The 17,018-nt window shown below is 42.5% G+C and overlaps 2 protein-coding genes across 3 annotated transcripts; one reads left to right on the top strand and one right to left on the bottom strand.

Annotated features, from left to right (window-relative positions):
- Window positions 1–2,153: 2,153 nt before the first annotated feature.
- ndufs6 (NADH:ubiquinone oxidoreductase subunit S6) lies at window positions 2,154–4,564 on the top strand. Its single transcript, XM_037094164.1, has 4 exons — window positions 2,154–2,454; window positions 2,728–2,781; window positions 3,137–3,259; window positions 4,423–4,564. Exons 1-4 carry the CDS (start codon window positions 2,311–2,313, stop codon window positions 4,489–4,491), a joined length of 390 nt encoding a protein of 129 aa, XP_036950059.1. The 5' UTR covers window positions 2,154–2,310; the 3' UTR covers window positions 4,492–4,564.
- A 6,524-nt stretch (window positions 4,565–11,088) lies between these two features.
- irx4b (iroquois homeobox 4b) lies at window positions 11,089–15,399 on the bottom strand. 2 transcript variants are annotated; one of them, XM_037090857.1, is made up of 7 exons: window positions 15,299–15,399; window positions 14,740–14,903; window positions 14,126–14,314; window positions 13,810–13,922; window positions 13,275–13,431; window positions 12,879–13,032; window positions 11,089–12,773 (listed from the first exon to the last, which is right to left on the bottom strand). In XM_037090857.1, exons 2-7 carry the CDS (start codon window positions 14,782–14,784, stop codon window positions 12,190–12,192), a joined length of 1,242 nt encoding a protein of 413 aa, XP_036946752.1. In that variant the 5' UTR covers window positions 14,785–14,903; window positions 15,299–15,399; the 3' UTR covers window positions 11,089–12,189. The 2 variants fall into 2 exon arrangements, with proteins under 2 accessions (XP_036946752.1, XP_036946747.1); XM_037090852.1 differs by lacking the exon at window positions 15,299–15,399 and having other exon boundaries at window positions 14,740–15,189.
- Between the last annotated feature and the right edge of the window lie 1,619 nt (window positions 15,400–17,018).

Below are 17,018 nucleotides of genomic sequence, written 5' to 3'. Positions count from 1 at the left end.
TCTGGCATCGGAAACCTATACAGGCAGCTGACAATGGGAGCTGAGAGAGGCAGTTGAGATCAGTCATTATGACATGTGATCTCTATCTAACAAATAATACTGACGCACTTCATTACATTGTCTACCAACGCACAGGGTTTATGATAGGACATGCACAGACAGCCATGATTAGTCCATGACCATATATTTCAGTGAAATGCCGTTGAATATGGGCAAACATTGGATCAGTGTCATCCTGTTGTGCTCTCTCCATGAAACTACCAATACAAACATTAAGGTGAAACAGTATGTGCACACATGCAGGTATGTTGTGGTTCCTTGTTCCATCAGCAAATACAAACCTTTAGGGGACTGTTCAGGCAGGGCGGCGGTCGCACGCTCAGTGTTTGTTGTCAAACATCTTTCAAACCAGTTGAGTTTCACTGGCTGCATAGCTCACTTGCTACAGTCTGATAGTGCTATTGTGTGCATACAGTGGTGCAGAGATAGGTCACAGATTTCAGGAAGCACAGCCAGATTCTTAAAAAAAGGCCTCTAAAGCATGAAAGCCTGATAAATGTTTGAAAACAAGATTCAATACAGCTTCTCTGAATCATTATTGTAAAGTTGGCGATAAAGGCTGAATTGTAGGAAACACAGGGAAACAGTGACGACTTACTATGGCCATCAATGGTTAGAAGTGTTGTACATGGCAAGTTGGATCCTGTATTCATGTAACATATACTTTGGCTCCCTCTTGTGGAAGAACAATGGAAAGGAATGCGATTGTATCAGAAAATATTAGACCCAAGTTATTAATTTCTATCACATTGATGTGAAACAGAAGCAGAAAAAAACATATGATGGGAGCAGAACACAGTCTTCAGCCAAACAATTTATTTTTGTAGCACTTTCTTCCAAATACCATCGATCTCAAAGCAATCTTCTCAACACCCCCTTTACATTTTAACCCTGCCTCTGCTTGTGTCTCGGATTTGTCTTGCAGAACACAAACAAATGCCCCCTTCGCCGAACAATAAAACAGTCTTTGCAGCGCCTCTTCAGGGACGATTTGGTTTTCATCCCTGCACAGGGCTGGATGCAGGGAAGATGCTGACACTGTCCCACCAGAGATGGTCCACACTGAGCAGAGGAGCCGGTGGAGGGGTGCTGGATGGAGCTGATGCTTGGTGATGACAGGAGCAGTGTGCGTGGAGCTGTGGTAAGGGTGCAGAGACATCTGTAAGCACTTGCTGCTGGTGAGGAGAAGGTCAGATTTAACCGGGTCATCAGGGCCACATGACGGGTCAGGGAGGAAGCCAGGTGCTTCAAGAGGAGGGGCGCCATGGTGGGAAAGGCTGCAGAGGGGGAAAAAAGGGTTCAGTTGCAAAAGATATTATTATGCAATATCATACATTACTCTACCAATATTATTATATAAAACTACATTTTTTGTCTGGAGCGTGGTTAATGTCATTATATGTGACTTAAGACTTAAGGCTGCATTAAAGATAATATTTTTATTAAAAATATTTTTATTTAGTTTTTATTTATTTATAGACAGACAACATGATAAAATGTATTTTAGGATAAATATTAAAAGCAAGTGTCATTCAAATGTTTATGACACGAATTACTGAAATCCTATATAGCAAGATTCCATAAAAATATCTTAACCTAATGCAAAGGTACATGGAGTCTTTTCTGGGCCTTTCTCATGTGACATATTAAAAAGTTATAACAGACGTAAACACTACGGACTGATCCACTGTAGGATAACGTTAGCTATGCAACATGCCAAGGAGACGAGCATGAGTTGACCTGCTAGCACCCAAAGCCACACATAAAAACTGCGGCCATATACGTTTCAGAAACGACAAAGTCGTATCACAAAATTAAATAACAAAGACAAACCTTGGAGAAATTCCTTATGGTTTTACACAGGGCATTTGTCCCCAAATATCACGTTTTAGTCGACACAACACGACCGCTACGATGTTCTTGCCTGTGGGATACAACTGCTTCCGGTTTGAGACGTATAGGAGGATTATTATGCCCTCAATTTAGTCTCTCAGGCAGTTTCTCTCACTGGCGTTGAAAAGACTGCACCTCCCTCGCCTTTAGTAGAGCCGAAAAGTAAAAGAGCCGTACACTATCTTACTATCTTTGATAACATATATATATATATGTGTAAGCTCTAAACTGGAAAGCTGGTTAGGGGTATAACGCAAAATAGAAATTCTGTTGACCTGAGAGTCGAAATTTAGGGACTGTAAAATTCAAATGTAATATTCTTCGCAAAGCAGCCTGGGAAAACAGGCTGGTGTAAACATGGCGGCCGCAGTGGGTAGACTTCTGTCCTTCAGTAAAAATGCTAAGGTGCTCGTTTCACCTTTGAGGTTGTCTGTCGTACCTGTTCATCGGTACAGCGTAGAGGTTTCCAGCACTGGAGAGCCCATTACTCACACCGGACAGGTAAGACTGCAAGTCTCTGATTCACTTGCGTTCGTATTACTGGGTAGCTCAACTTTAGCTTAGCTACATCAGTTAGCCAGCAGGTCCATTCACGTAAATCCAATATCGGACAGCCCGCCAGTGACCTGACCCATAACATTTTCACTTAACATTTAAGACTGTAACACATCCACTAAGTGTGGACAGGTGTTATTCATTATTGTTTGGAAGGACAACTGATGCTTCAGCATTTTGTGTCGCATTCTACTCATCACACGAGTGTTTACTTCTCAGGTCTACGATGCGAGCGACCCCAGGAGAGCCAGATTCGTTGGCAAAGTGAAGGAGGTAAGAAATTAGCTAAATAAAGCTCAGTTGGTAGCGTAAATAGATGCAACAAGGTAACTCTTAGCAAATCTAGGTGTCTTATTGGAGGTATGATAATTTACAAATGTGAAACAAAAATACTGCCAATGTTCATCACTGGTGTGTTTAACCCCAGTCAGATATACTAACGTTCTTGACTAGAAATGGTTAAAAACAATACATACATACAATTGTATGTATGCTGGGACAATAGATAACACACTAGTACAGCCTCAGTCTGTGTAACATTTGATACATTTTGTGTGGCGTATCTCTACCCTCCAAAACTACATTTTACTAAGCTAACAGTGAAGGCTGTCAAATCGTTTGTGTCAAGGTGAACAAGAACTTTGCCATTAAATTGGTGGCAGAGGAGCCGGTGACTGACGTGGGGGCCAGAGTGGTGTCCTGTGATGGAGGTGGAGGAGCCCTGGGCCATCCCAAAGTCTACATCAACCTGGTGAGAGCCCGCCCTACACTCACAAATGTGATTATATGATGTGACGCGGTCCATTCCAAACCCAAACAGTTCCTTCTTATAGTCATTCTGTGACATGGTGACTATGTACTGTTCGTTCCCCAGCAGACAATGCTTTGTCTAATGCTTAAATTGTCCTAGTGGTGGAATGTGGCACAGGTTCCTTTTTTCTTTATTTGTATTTTTTTAAGTGGTTTAGTGAGATCCGGTCATCAGAGGAAATGTGTGGACATTGGCATGAAGCTCTTAATCCAAGCAGTATTATTCTTTGTGATATCTGAGGATGGAAAATAACAGAGCTCTTGACTATTTAAACTGAGTTTATTAAGAGCATGAGGTATGGCAGAAGTCTGTCTTTCTTAAAGGCATGTGTTACCTTAATAATTAAAGTCAAAACTTGAATATTAAAGTGGTTATATAGCAAAAAGAATGTATTTTACTCTTTCCATTACTTTTACATTTACCTGCACTTTTCTGTCTTTTTGTTCATACTGTTTACATATTCATTTTACACTCTGTACACTTTCTATATTGTGTGTACATTATAGGGCAAAACAATTAATCCAAAATGTAGTCAAATGCAATATGGTGCTGATTTTATGATGGTGAAGTGTATGAGAAAACTGCATTTTAATGAGTAATGTGGTTCTGCAGAGATGTCCTTACCAACAAATCTTGTTCTCCAGATGGAATAAAACATGTTTGTTCAGTACAGACCTAAACAAACGTCACATCATCATGATTTTAAAAAGTTTTTTCACTAGTTCTGATGCAAAAATAATCATTTCCAGCAAGTGGTAATCAAATTGCAAATTGCAGTATCTTCCAGAATAATCACAACATGTAGCCATATCGTGCAGCCCTAAAACATTTGATCTGCTCCTCAGTGTTTCTTCCATACATACATTAATTTTTCTGCACCTTAACTGCATTTGTTGTCTTTTCACTTGTAAGATTTAAAATGACAATTAATGTAATCTAATCTAAATCTTAAATGATGCAAACATGGCTTTTCTCAGACAACTGTTTTTTTTATGATGTCTATACTTAGATTATTCTTATAATCACTTTACTAGCAGATGATGCATAAGACCCATATTCTAAGTACTAACGTTCTCATTTTGTGTCCTTCTTTGTCTCGCCAGGATAAAGACACAAAAGTGGGCACATGTGGCTACTGTGGATTACAGTTCAAGCAGAAGCATCATCACTGAAACATTTTCTCTGTCATTGCTTCTCTGTATAAATCGCCATATTGGTTAATAAATTATGTCTGTCTCTCTGAGAGTGTGTTCTCCTTATTGCAACCTGTTGAGATAAATGCTGCAACACATCAGTTATTTATAACTACATAGTGCGGTATGTGCATGATGTGACCATAATTGGGTAAAAAAAAGCACAAATGTTTCTTTTAAAGGTTTTATGTGACGCATTTAATGTCCCATTTTAAAGATCCAGTGTGTTGACTTGAGGGGGATGTATTGGCTGTAATGGAATAAAATATTCATGGTTAGTTTTCATCAAAACTAAAAAACGTGTGTTTTTATTACCTTTGAATGAGCCTGTAGAAGGAGCAGTTCCTCCACAGAGTCCACAGTGGTGATTGAACTAACCAAACACAGAGGCTGTGTTCATATACCTGTACTACCATACTATCAGGTATGCCGGAAAAAGTTAGGCTTGTCCCAATCCGAAGTATGTGGAATGCAGTATTCCAAAAATACCAGGATGTCCGACCACATCCAGCCATGTTTTGTATGCAAGCTGGCATGCTTTTCTGACCCACAATTTTCTGCACAGAGCAAGATTTGTCACATACATCATGGTGTGTCACACTAACATAAACTAAGCAGAGATTGCAAACATTTGACAGCTCATATTATGTCAGAGTAACATCACGATGACCAATGAAAGCGCATTTAAGTGGAAGTACTACATTCTTTTCACTCCAAAATGTGATGCTAGCAAGAGGGTTTAAGTTCAAGGCGCAACTGTCATGATGAAGTAGTGTGTCCCAGTTGTATACTTTTGTGGAGTTAGGGTTAGGGCAGCTCCAGTTTGTGCTAAAACTAAAAAGAAAAACTGCAATTTGAGCTCACCCAGACTCTAGAGAGAGCCTTTTACATTTTTACTGTACATTTACTTTATAGTAGAGGGTGAGACGAGGGATTTTCAGTTGTTTGTAATCTGCAACCTCATGATGAAGTCCTCATCGCTAGATGCCGCTAAATCTTACATGGGACCTGGGCATGCCAGTGCAGTAGTATAATAATGCTGTCACGCAGTTGTGATGATCGGGGAAAACACATTTCTGACTATGAAAATTCACGTGTCCCCTCAAGTCGAAGCAAAATCTTGGCAAGTTGGGTTGATGGTAAAATGCATATTTGTGAAATATGTTTCAAAGCATACATGATCTTCTTTCTTTGCTCTTTCTTGTCATTCAAATACTGAAAACACAAGTCAGTGTGTTGTTTAAACACTCTGACTAATAAAATGTAAAACTTCATTCATGGTGCTCCCATGATGCAAGTCGATGCATCATGAACACACTGAAGTCAGAACAGAGACTTGCACATGAATGCAGCATTATTTGGGGATATTGGGTTAGTTATTCAGTCTGAACTGCTGGATGTAGTTCCCCTGTGTGACAGGCAGAGGTCAGCAGTGTCCTGCACATCCGTTCAGTCATGTGAGGTACACAAACAGTGGGAGGTTGTTATAGTAAAAGTCAAGTTTTACTTCCCAGTGCAAACACTTTTTTAGATGGGAAAGTGTATTAAAGGGTGTGTGTGTTCTAAACTTTAATTGGTCTGAACTATCATAAACCAGCTGATGAAAGCTGCACTGCACCTCTGCAGTGTCCTCAGCCCCATTGTTATCTGCATGAGTGGGATTCATCTCATACATGAATAACTGATTTCTTGCCACCGCGCTGCTTTGAACTCGCTTTCATCAATAAGCAGGCGAGATGCGGCTCGTCTCTCTGCTGTTTACTGTAAGGAGGACCTTAGCATTCCTTGTGCATCGGTCCCACACAATCTGCGCTGTAGAGTCTCGCTCTGCCAAGCCTGGGAGACATCAGGAGGGAGCCAGCCTGATAAGACACAGTAGCGCGGAACAATACATGTTTGAAGAAGATCATATATATATTTCATCAGGCTTATTCTCCATAGACCTCTGCATGCCAAATTGGCCTGCGCTTGGCTCAGGCTCCAGACAGCACTAGCCTGTTCTGTCCCCAGTGATGCAGCCAGTGGAACTGCATTTTCCACACCATAGAGCTCAGGTTGGGAAGAGTAGTCAGGCTGATATAATTGGCCCTGGTGACTCCTGGAAGTGAGGCTTATGCTGTAGTTAACCTCATCTATAGTCAGACCACTTTGGATGATTGAAGGGGAGAGAGGTGTATTGTTGAAATGAGGCAGGCGAGCCCGGGTCAGTGTCAGAGAGCTGACTGGTTGGTTCTTGCGGTTGGTAAGTCTGAGTGGTTCAGAGGTGGTGGTTGGTTGAGTTGGAGGCATTGCCGGGGGCAAAATCTTCAGATGAAACTGAGCATATGAATTGTGCTGAATTAAACAACGCAGTGTTTTTGTGCTGGATTTAACCGCGCCGTTTAATTATTCACTGCTCTTAAATGCATCAGCCGGCATCAGAGGATATTCTTTAACATCACGTACGCCAGGTAACTCCACATGATAACGCTAGATTCGAACCAATTTGCAGGCGGGCTCATTCATGGGTTCAACCTTAAGCTGTCAAATCACCAGAGGGGGCTGTGGCTACATCCAGTTATCCACTTTCTCACTGCGCTTAAGCATAATATGACCTGCACTGTTGGGTCAGAACATTCAGACCAAAATAAGCTCCGACGAGACTGTGATCATATTGAAAATCTCCGCCACACAATAGATAATGGAGCTAAATGCCACTGAATTCCTTAACAGAACACCCCCTCCACAACAATCACTCACTCCACGCAAAACATCCTCCTCGTCGCTGTAATTGCCCTATTAAAACATTTCTCCTTGAAGATGTGTCATATTACAGGCCCTCAGGCTCATTATGGAGCTCCCTGCAGCCAATTATCTGAACCTCCATGTCTGGAAGCCACTGTGACCAAAAGGAGCTCACAGGCAGATCTGGGAGCGGCCCGTGCTTCTCATATCCACACTCACTGTATGAGAGGCAAAACAGAAAACTGACCTTTGGTCATTGTCTGGGGGGGGGCAACTCCACTCAGCTCCACTTTAGAGTCAGGTGACAGAGCTCCTGACCTTTACCATGGAAATAATGAGTTGTTCTTGTGCCAGGAGCTCAGAGGGTTTCCGCAGGGAGCGAGACACCTCTGGCGACATGTGACAGTTTTTGGAGGAGAGAGTTTGCACTCAGCACTTTGATAGCCCCGGAAACCAAAGTGTGTGTGACAAGACTCAAGAGACTTAGAACTGTGCGTATATGTATGCCAGGCTGTGTGTGTGTGTATGTGTGTGAGAGAGTGTGTTGAGTATGTGACAGAGACACAGACGGTGTTGAAAGGAAATAGGTGTCAGACGGATGGTGCAGAGAGGAGTAATTTGAAGTTGTCGATACTTCCTGTGCCGACATTCCATTGGAAATTTTAAAAGTAGAGGTGAATCAGAAAAAAGGTCACGGAGTGCAGAACGAAGGATATCAACGGGTCATTTAAGCCAAGCACTCATGGGTTACTCCTCGGAGTAAAAAAGTTCTATCGAGCCTTCGTCAATTCTCCCGTGAGACTTAAAAAGGCTAAATAACTCCCGGTGATGTGAGCCAGACAAGTAAACAGTGGCTCTAACATTCCCCGACCTGTTCACCAACACACTGTGGCTTAATCACATTATATGGCCCAGGGAGCAGGCCTTCGTGTCAGACTGGCAGTTGAGTGGCTCGCTTGTGCGTCGAGAGCAGACAGAGGTGAGGTGAGACGAGTGGAGGGAGGAAGGGAGGGAGGGAAGGTGAGGAGGGTGGGAGGAGGGTAGAAGAGAGGAGGAGGGATATGGAGGACGGGGGAACGCGAAGGAAACGGCGAAAGAAGAAGAAGAGGAGATGGGCGATGGCTGGAGGACTGAAGGGGGGGAAATGTGAGAGGTGAGCGCAGTTAGATGGAGAGGGAGGTGAGAGAGATGATGGAGGGTCAGGAGGAAATGTCAATCATACTCAGTATTTTGTGTCATAATTCTACTTGACGTAACATCTTCACTCATCTTAAATTTCGCGCCGCCATTTTTATACTCAACACCTCACTGAGAGGATTGATTTGGAAAACTTTTAAGTGTAATTCAGGTGATATTTGTTCTTACATTGAGCTGGTGGTCAGAAATTCTCCACGAGTGATAAAGTTACTCCATGTCCAGCCCGTATTTACCTTTATTTTTAGTTGATAATTATAAAAAAAAAAGTTGTATTATAGAGCTTATTTTCGCTGCCTAGGTTATTAAAGTTTTAAAGGTGCAATATGAAAAAATTTGCCAACTGTCGAACTGATACTCCAAACAAATAGGGGGCAGCAGAGTATCAGAGCAATCACAAACTGCTGCTAACTGTAGCTGCTGTAAGCAAGTGAGTTGAGCTAGCCATGCAGCTAGTGCTCCTGTTGGCTGACTCTGCCTGGACTGGGAGCTCGGAGGGCTGGCAGTTGTTCACGGTCAGAGGGAAGTGTCTTGGGAAAAGCTGGTTAGCATAACTAGTGTGACATCACACACAGACTTCTTCAACATAACGTCAAAACTGTTATCTCCTCATATCCTGAGTTAATTGAGCTATTGACTGTTTTATACTAAAATTCCACATTAATGTTTAGGTTCGGTCTGCTCTGACTATTAAAATGTAAAACTAAACTATTTTTAACAGATAATAATTACATGATTGTACAAAACACTTACAGCCTTTGATGGATCCTCTAAAAAAATGCCATTATTTTGATAAACCACACAGGGGTAGATCACTGGATTTAATACTGAAAACAAGTGACCACTGACCTTTTATGAATGAAAGTTGGATCAGATTTTTATGCCGAACACTAAATTGCACTGTATATATGTGCTTTTGCAGTTTTCCCCACGCTCTGCACCCCTGAGACAAGTCATGTCTCCAACAGCTCAGGGTGAGAACAAGTATAACCCTATATCTCTTAACCCCACTCAGCACTGGGTCAACCTCTTATCTGACTGCCATTCTCTATCCTTCATGACACAACCACCTCTCCCTGTGAAGTCAAACCCACCTCAAGATTTGTCAAAAAGGAAACAAAATGTTATAATTTCCAGCACATTAAACTTGGATACAAAACAAAGGAAAAGCTTGAGCAAAATTTATAAAAAATATATCTGCAGCCAGCAACAATGAGATCCTGTCGGACAGTGAGTGGAAGAAAGAAAACTTTACAGAAATAAGAAGTCAGATGCCATTATTTATCATCTTAAATCTAACTTATTTATGAGGCAGAAACAGAATGAAATTCTCGGTTGAATTCATCCTGAATTATTTAATCTGAAATGGTTAATTCCATACAAAGCCCAGGCAGATCCCTCCTCTGTTCTGATAAATACTTTATCATTCTCCCTAAATCGAAAAACAGGAGGAGGAGAAAGACGGGGGGCTGAAAAAATAACTTCTCGCCGTCTCTTGTTGTGCTTTGTTTTAGAAACTGTCGGTTTAAATGTTTTCAGTGCTAAATTTGAGAGGTTTGCTTCAATAATTCAAGTCGATGGAAACGCATTTTTCATAAAACATTTAGGCCTAATAATAAATAAACAGTCGTATTCCTCTGTTTATTTCAATGATGTTTCTTATTATTGGTTGTATGACAAAGTCACCGAAGTGGATAAAGATGTGACACTTACTTAAAATTACTTAAAAGGTTTTATGAAGCATTTTGTGCGTGGTGGATTTTCTTGCAGTCCCAGGTTGACAAAGTCAAAAGCCGCCTAATGAAAAGGGACGCATCGCTGATTGCAGCTATATCTGGAGCCGAGGTGGAAGTGGCATCGATTTAACAATTTAGCAGCACCCTCCTCTGTGTGTTTCCATTAGTCACGGCTGAATACCACCCACTTCCCCCCTTTCACTCCCTCAAAACACACACACGCACACAAACACTCCCACACACACAGATCTGAAGCTGCAGAGGTATTTTCCACTATTCCTGAACAATCATCTGAAGTGAAAGCAGCGGCTGCAGCGCGGCAGACGGCTGATGTGTGGGCCCATTCAGAGAACTCCCCATGTTACGGAATACACCTTTTATTTTTGTGACTCGGTGCATGTGCAGGCTATAGTGCAAGTGTACAATATTGTATATTTTTCATGTGTGAGAACAGTACAACCTTGCTGCAGGAACGTGTGGTGACATTTGCTCGAAGACATTTGACCATTGACGGGGCCCATAAGAGTCTGTCTGTTGGAAAAAGGGTGAGGGCCTATCCAGAAGCCAAAATAGGATCATAAATTGTTAAGTGACCGTTCGCTAAAACCCCTACGCAACCGTAACTGGGCACACAGGTCTGCTGAACTTTGGATTTCTCCACATATTGAAGTGGTGTACATAGGACTGCTCGGAGAGGAATACACTCAAACACAAAACGAAGGAGCAAAAGTTTAACAAGTAGATCAAACATCGTTTTTTGAATCAGCATGTCCAGCTACATAGCTTACAGAAACCAAAAATCATTATTAAAGGACAAATTCACTCAATAATGAAAACCCCAGCATTATCTACTCATCTCCATGTCGATAGAAAGCCAGGTGATGTTGGAGGTGTTTCGCAACAAAAGAGCTTTCCAGCATTCTGCTGAAGCAGATGGGGACTTGTTTTAAAATCCAAGTCTCTGAGGGCCCAAGATCCCAAATTGATTTAAAAAGATATTAGCAGCTACAGTTAAGATTCTTGCTTTGTAAAGTGTGTGAAAACTACTTTCCAAATCATTTTGCAATCTCGGGGTTTCTGGAGACTTTAATTTTGCCAGATGACTTGTACGGAACCATGTTGTGTTTTTTTTTTGTTTTTGTTTTTGTTTTGTTTTTACATTATAAAACAAGTCCCTGTCTCCTTCAGTTGTTTAAGAAAATGCTTCGACGCTGTTTTGCTGTGAAGCCATAGAAATATTTCATACACTACGAAACTTCCCAAACATTTCCATTGGCTCCGAGCGCGACAAGAAAAATGACTGAATTTTCACTTTTGGGTGGATTTGTTCTTAACTTAACTATAACAGCGTTATTTGTGGCACAATGTTGTGTTACATGACCATCACATCCACTGTGTTGTGTTTTCCCACTGGGTGGAAGTCACACCTGGATGCTATTAAAGTGTTGGCTAATGTTAGCGGCTCTGTCCTGTTAACTTTCCAAGCTAACGTTACATGAGCTAGCGCCACATTTGCCAGATGCATTGGTTAGTTTTCTGTATGGATCATCCGCTGGTGACTGCATGCTGACCTGTGGCCTGGGACATGAAGCTTTGTGTTCTTGGTCTGTTAGCACAGAATTGTGTATGTAGCTAACAAGCGCATATGTAAGACCTCTTTTACAAGATTGAGCTAAAACAATAAAAAGCCAGCCAGAGTCTGATGGACTCATTGAGCTTATGTTAGCTTATTAGCAAGCTAGCTAGAGCTAATAAAATCTGGCCCCAAAACGTAGCATTTCAGCCAGTTGTTGAGTAGAAATAACAGATCTGGAATTAAGAACCCATTATTTCAAAAATTGCTAAAGTTTTCAAGGATGAACTGTACACCTGCTGTGCGAGAATAGAAAGCTTGACAGGTGAGGCAACAGTAGCTAGGTTGCCTGGTGTTTAGCGAGCGGTCAAGTCACAACAACAAAATATAGACTTTTTGTTTTAAGTCCAGCAGTCTCTGAGATATTCCGCTGATGACGCGTTGGTTGGACTACAAAGATGACGCAGACCTAACAAGTTCAAAGGACTGTCCGGGTTGTCTGCTGTCTATCACGCCATCGTTTAAGCCTTTCCACACCTCGGCTGGTTTGGGCTGCTGGAAAGGAGGACCGTGAAAAACTCCGTCCACCCACTCTCTGAGCGTGGCGACTGGCGATTCCTGTTGCCTCTCTGCCTTTGTCAGCGCCATATTTGACGGATACCCGGGCGAGGAGGAGCCGGTCGACGACATCATGCAGGGAGGGTATTCTGGCTGCAAGCTGCCATCCAAAGACACAGCAGTGTGGGCGATGGACCAAATTTTCGGCTTGGTGTCCGTACTTCGACGGTCCGGATTAGGGTAGTAGCCGTTGTTTTGCTGTTGGACCGGGGTGAGTTTGGGGCAGTCTGGGGACAGTCTCTCTTTTCCGTGGAGTGCGTCTGGGTTGTGCGTGAGATGCCCGAGTGGGAGGTCTGTGTTTTTGTTTGCGCCGTCTTCCTCGGAAAGAAAGTGCGGCTTCGGTTCGCAGTCAGAACCGTCCGACTCGAGCAGGTCGAAGTCCTCGAGGTCACTCTGCAGGTCTGCACACTGTTGATCTGCAATAATGAATCATAACGCTAAGTCTGTGCCTGCTCATCAAACTTTGAGCAAACCTTGAAACATGCAAAATGTGCTGACAGGTTGATTTAGCTCCTGCTTACCGGGAAGGTCTTTGTCATTTTTAAGTGGCTTCTCAGCTTCGTCACTGTCATCATCACAGCCTCGGTCATCAGAGCTTTTACACGCCCGCGGCGACCACGTCACCTTGTTCTCCTTCTTCAGCCTCCTGCGTGCATTTGCAAACCAAGTGGAGACCTGGGGGAGGGAGGGAGGGAAATGAGGTCAGAAAGGAACAACAACAACAAAAAAAACATATGAACACGAGACATACAGGAGTGGAGAGAGGACAAAGGAAGGAATGGGTACAACAACTGATTAAAGGAACGAAAGGACAAATAAGTGTCAGAGGAGGTTTAAAATAAGTAAATCTAAAACAAGGAAGTTGACATAGCCATCCTAAATGCCCCTTAACTGTGTAATCTTTTGCTAAAACCTGCCTGTGTGAGTGTCATCCTGGTGATGATGGCGAGCATTATCTTCTCTCCCTTCGTGGGGTACGGGTTCTTCTGGTGCTCCTGCAGCCAAGCCTTCAGGGTGCTCGTGGTCTCTCGGGTGGCATTTTTACGTCGGGAGGCGCCGTCAGTGCAGGAATACCTGAGCCAGATTAGAACAATCCGAAACATATTCAGCTGTGTTGGACCAAAAATAAGTGCGTGACCTGTTCCAGAATGAAAGGCCTCCCTCACTTTTGACACAGTAATGATGTCATAATGTACAAAAACACACACACACACAACATTGTACCAGTTCTAGACATTAAACCCCAGTAAGGAGATTAGAGTTAATGCTTATATAGTGATGCTGAGACATAAAAAAATGAGGTCACGACAGCGGTGGCACGCTAAGAATAGCTTTTATGAGGGAGCTTGCAGACCTTAACCAAGGATGTCTGATTTCATGTTTTTAGATGAGAAAATAGAGTTTAATTTGGGGGAGATTAAAGCACTCAGTCAGTGTGCAAACTTCACTTACCCATATCTGTCATAGGGATACTGTCCAAATGTATATTCATAGGGGTAGTAGGAGGCAGTCTGAGAGGTCCCCACATGCACAGATGAAGCTCCATCTTTGGGATCTAGTGGCGCCTGCAATGGTCGGCAAAAAGTTGAAATTAATAAAAGTATCCTTCAAATATTCCATCATACAGGAATGCACTTTGATACTTAAATGTGACTCCGTGTTCCTCTAATTCAGCTTCCCTCCTGTCTCTCAAAATCAGCGTCTACCTGTGCGCAATTACGCATTTCTAAATAAAGGCTCATTATCTCTAAGTGCAAGTGAAACTTACTCTTGAATAGAGAGCGGTGGCGTCGCTGGTGCAGGTGTTGTAGTAACCCTGGCTCTTCGGATAAGGGCCGCTGTAGACTCCAATGCCGGAGCCAGGGGTGAGCTGGTGGCTCGGGGAGCGCAGCACCGGGTGCGACGGAGGCGTCCCCGGCTCCAGACAGCCGGCCAGAGAGCTGGAGGTCATCAGAAACTTTGGAGCAAGAATGTCAGAAATGAATCGTATTCTTCTCATCACATGGATGAAATAAAAAAAGTGAAAAACAGTTATAAAACTAAGTTAGTTTACTGAAAAGTCTGAAGTGTACAGCGCAAGGTGAGCTCTTCAAATCCTTTCCCCCCCCTTTTTTTGTTTGTTTTGTGCTTGTGGTTTCTTGTAAATGAATGAAAAACGTTGTGTTCTGATTTTCACAAAAAAAAGTCGGAAACGCTCTGAGAACAAATGCTGCCGTTCTACTCACTGATTTTGTCGCATTTATGAGAAGAAAAACACAAAAAGTGACACCTGTGTATATGTTGCCATCTTAAAAGTCGACCATTTAAAATGCACAATAACTTTAAGGACAAAATAAAATAAATGTAATAATAAAAAAAACACGCCACAAATATCGTCTGTACCTGCGGTGTGGTGGAGTAGGAGTATCCCAGCGGAGAGTAAGCCATGACTCAAAGAAGATCAGACAGACAGAAGCAGGAGCGCAGACCCGGGGCGACATCCAACAGCATCCGTGCCAAGAGTCGACTTTTGCCTCTGACACTAGTTCTGGGCGAGTTTCTGCCAACTTTTCAGTTTTTTTTTTAAAAAAAAGAAAAATTCTTATATCATCAACGGGCTTATCCAAATGGGGAGCACGCACACATTTACGCACCACTTTCCATTTTACGCGCCGCGAAAACAGTCTTTAAAAGTAACTTCTCGGCTGTCCTCGCTGTTCCGCCTCATTCACCAAGCTGCTGCAGCCTCTACAGTGTCCCTGCTGTCTTACAATCCAAGGCGAGTTGTGTGTCTGTGTGTGTGTGCGTGATCAAACCATGTATCTCCCTGTGATGCGCTCTTTGGTTTTAAGGCGCGTCTCTCTGACGTCAGCCCGGGATGTGTGTGTGTGTGTGTGTGTGTGTGTGTGTGTGTATGTGTGTGTGTGTGGCTCGGTGTTCATATCAAGATGAAGAAACTCACCTAATTAATTCCCTCTCAGCTCATATCCAGGAGCGCAGCTCCGCGCAGGCGCAGGTCCCCGGGCGTAATGGGAGTGTGATCAATTCTCCCTTTTCCAAATAAACACACACGCACAGCTGCATGCAGGCACACACACTCCTTCACACGCGCGGTGCTATGGCCAGAGGGGGGATCAGGAACGTGACGCCTTGACACCACATTGACACGAGATGATTGATGACTACAACCTGATATTAGCATAATCGTTTTGCCCTGTAGTTTAGATAACTTGTCACCACGGAGAAATCTCCCTGTCATCCACGTATTCATGAGTGGGGAAATTTCAGGTCTCCTCCAAGCAAATTAATCAAAGAATAAACACTCCGTGGGTTCCCTGGAGTAAGCACCTTTACCAACTGAATGGCTTGTCATGTTTTTAATAACAGTCTTAACCGTCCTGCTGAAGTGGAGACATTTCTTTAATTTCTCCTCAGTCCACCTTTAGATATGCAGGCATTTTTTTTTAAAAGGTAGGGGAAGCACAGGGTGTTAGAAACAATTGGATCAGTGCAAAGTAGAAAAAAAAGCAGAACTAAAGAATTTTAGGGGCAGAGTGATAAAAGAAAGAGAGGAACGGAGTTAGGGATGGTTGGAAAATGATCAGTGGGAAGAGAAGAGAAGTGTTTTTGATGAAGGGGTGGTTAGTTAGATTATTTTCTCTCTGATCCCAGAATTGTTACACTCTTTTTAGGATGCACTGCAAAAAAAATTGATCAAATGTCACATGACAAACACAGGCTGATTTGGGCTTAGAAAAATAAAAAAATGTTATCAACGTGAGAAGCTTACAGTGTTTGGTTACATATACAGTAGCACCAAGCTTACCATATACCCCCAAAAACAGAATGAGATTTGTTTCTGACTGAGAGAAAGAGAAAGATTGTCACTGACAGACTTTTTATGCCTGAACAAAGTACAACAACAAACTTTCTTTGCTTTCATGACTGAATAAACTGAATAAAAAAACAAAAGGACAATGCAATTTCATACTGTTTTACTTCACGTTTATATGTGGCGGACCCTGCCACCTTTCTAGCTTCAAACAGTGGTCTGGAGACCTTATTCTCTCCTGAGAACAGCTTGTTTATTCACTTAAGGAAACAATAAATAGTGAGAGTTATATAGAGTTTGTATCATCACCCTTCTTAATATTGTAAATATCACAATTCCGACTTTGAATTTCTTCTCCAAAACTTTAAGGTATTTGTCTTTCACACAGTGGAAGCACATTAAAAGTTAATTATCAGTGTGTGTGGGGTGTATTATACTGTAATGGTCCTCCTGCCTCTACAGAAAGTGTGCCTATAATCACAAACCTACTTTTGCGCATATTTGACTTTCTGACATGGAAGGAACGTGTCCAGCTGCACAGAGTGGTCCGCTGTCTGCTACATTTATGTTCATATTGAACTGAACTGTTTTCCCTTTAACACTGTGGGGACAATCATAATTGCTGGCTTGATTATGTTCAAAATTCCACAAGTCTGGGGTTAATGTACAAAATGCATATGTGACTTAGTCAGCCCATTCTCACTCTATGCTTTGGAAGTGCCTCTCCAGTGCAGAGGTATCAAGAGTTGGGGTGGTTGGATGGGTCCTGGACTTTGCTTCTGGAAAGTGAGCTTGAGTCCAATTTGTGACCAAGATTTAAGATTGATTTGTTTTCAAGTCACGTTACGGA

This window comes from Acanthopagrus latus, chromosome 3 (genome assembly GCF_904848185.1).
Source record: "Acanthopagrus latus isolate v.2019 chromosome 3, fAcaLat1.1, whole genome shotgun sequence".
Taxonomy (NCBI): Eukaryota; Metazoa; Chordata; class Actinopteri; order Spariformes; family Sparidae; genus Acanthopagrus; species Acanthopagrus latus.
Note: the sequence above shows the minus strand (reverse complement) of the source record. Positions and strands in the feature narration are given on the sequence as shown.

What these genes read in the sequence shown, in the direction of transcription:
- ndufs6 (XM_037094164.1), top strand. Translation starts at nt 2,311, where the DNA reads ATGGCGGCCGCAGTGGGTAGACTTCTGTCCTTCAGTAAAAATGCTAAG. An exon ending in TCGTTGGCAAAGTGAAGGAG is followed by an intron (nt 2,782 to 3,136) that starts GTAAGAAATTAG and finishes GTTTGTGTCAAG; the next exon opens with GTGAACAAGAACTTTGCCAT. An exon ending in CCAAAGTCTACATCAACCTG is followed by an intron (nt 3,260 to 4,422) that starts GTGAGAGCCCGC and finishes TTGTCTCGCCAG; the next exon opens with GATAAAGACACAAAAGTGGG.
- irx4b (XM_037090857.1), bottom strand. Translation starts at nt 14,784, where the DNA reads ATGGCTTACTCTCCGCTGGGATACTCCTACTCCACCACACCGCAG. An exon ending in CCTACTCCACCACACCGCAG is followed by an intron (nt 14,315 to 14,739) that starts GTACAGACGATA and finishes CTTGCTCCAAAG; the next exon opens with TTTCTGATGACCTCCAGCTC. An exon ending in TATCCCTATGACAGATATGG is followed by an intron (nt 13,432 to 13,809) that starts GTAAGTGAAGTT and finishes AATCTGGCTCAG; the next exon opens with GTATTCCTGCACTGACGGCG.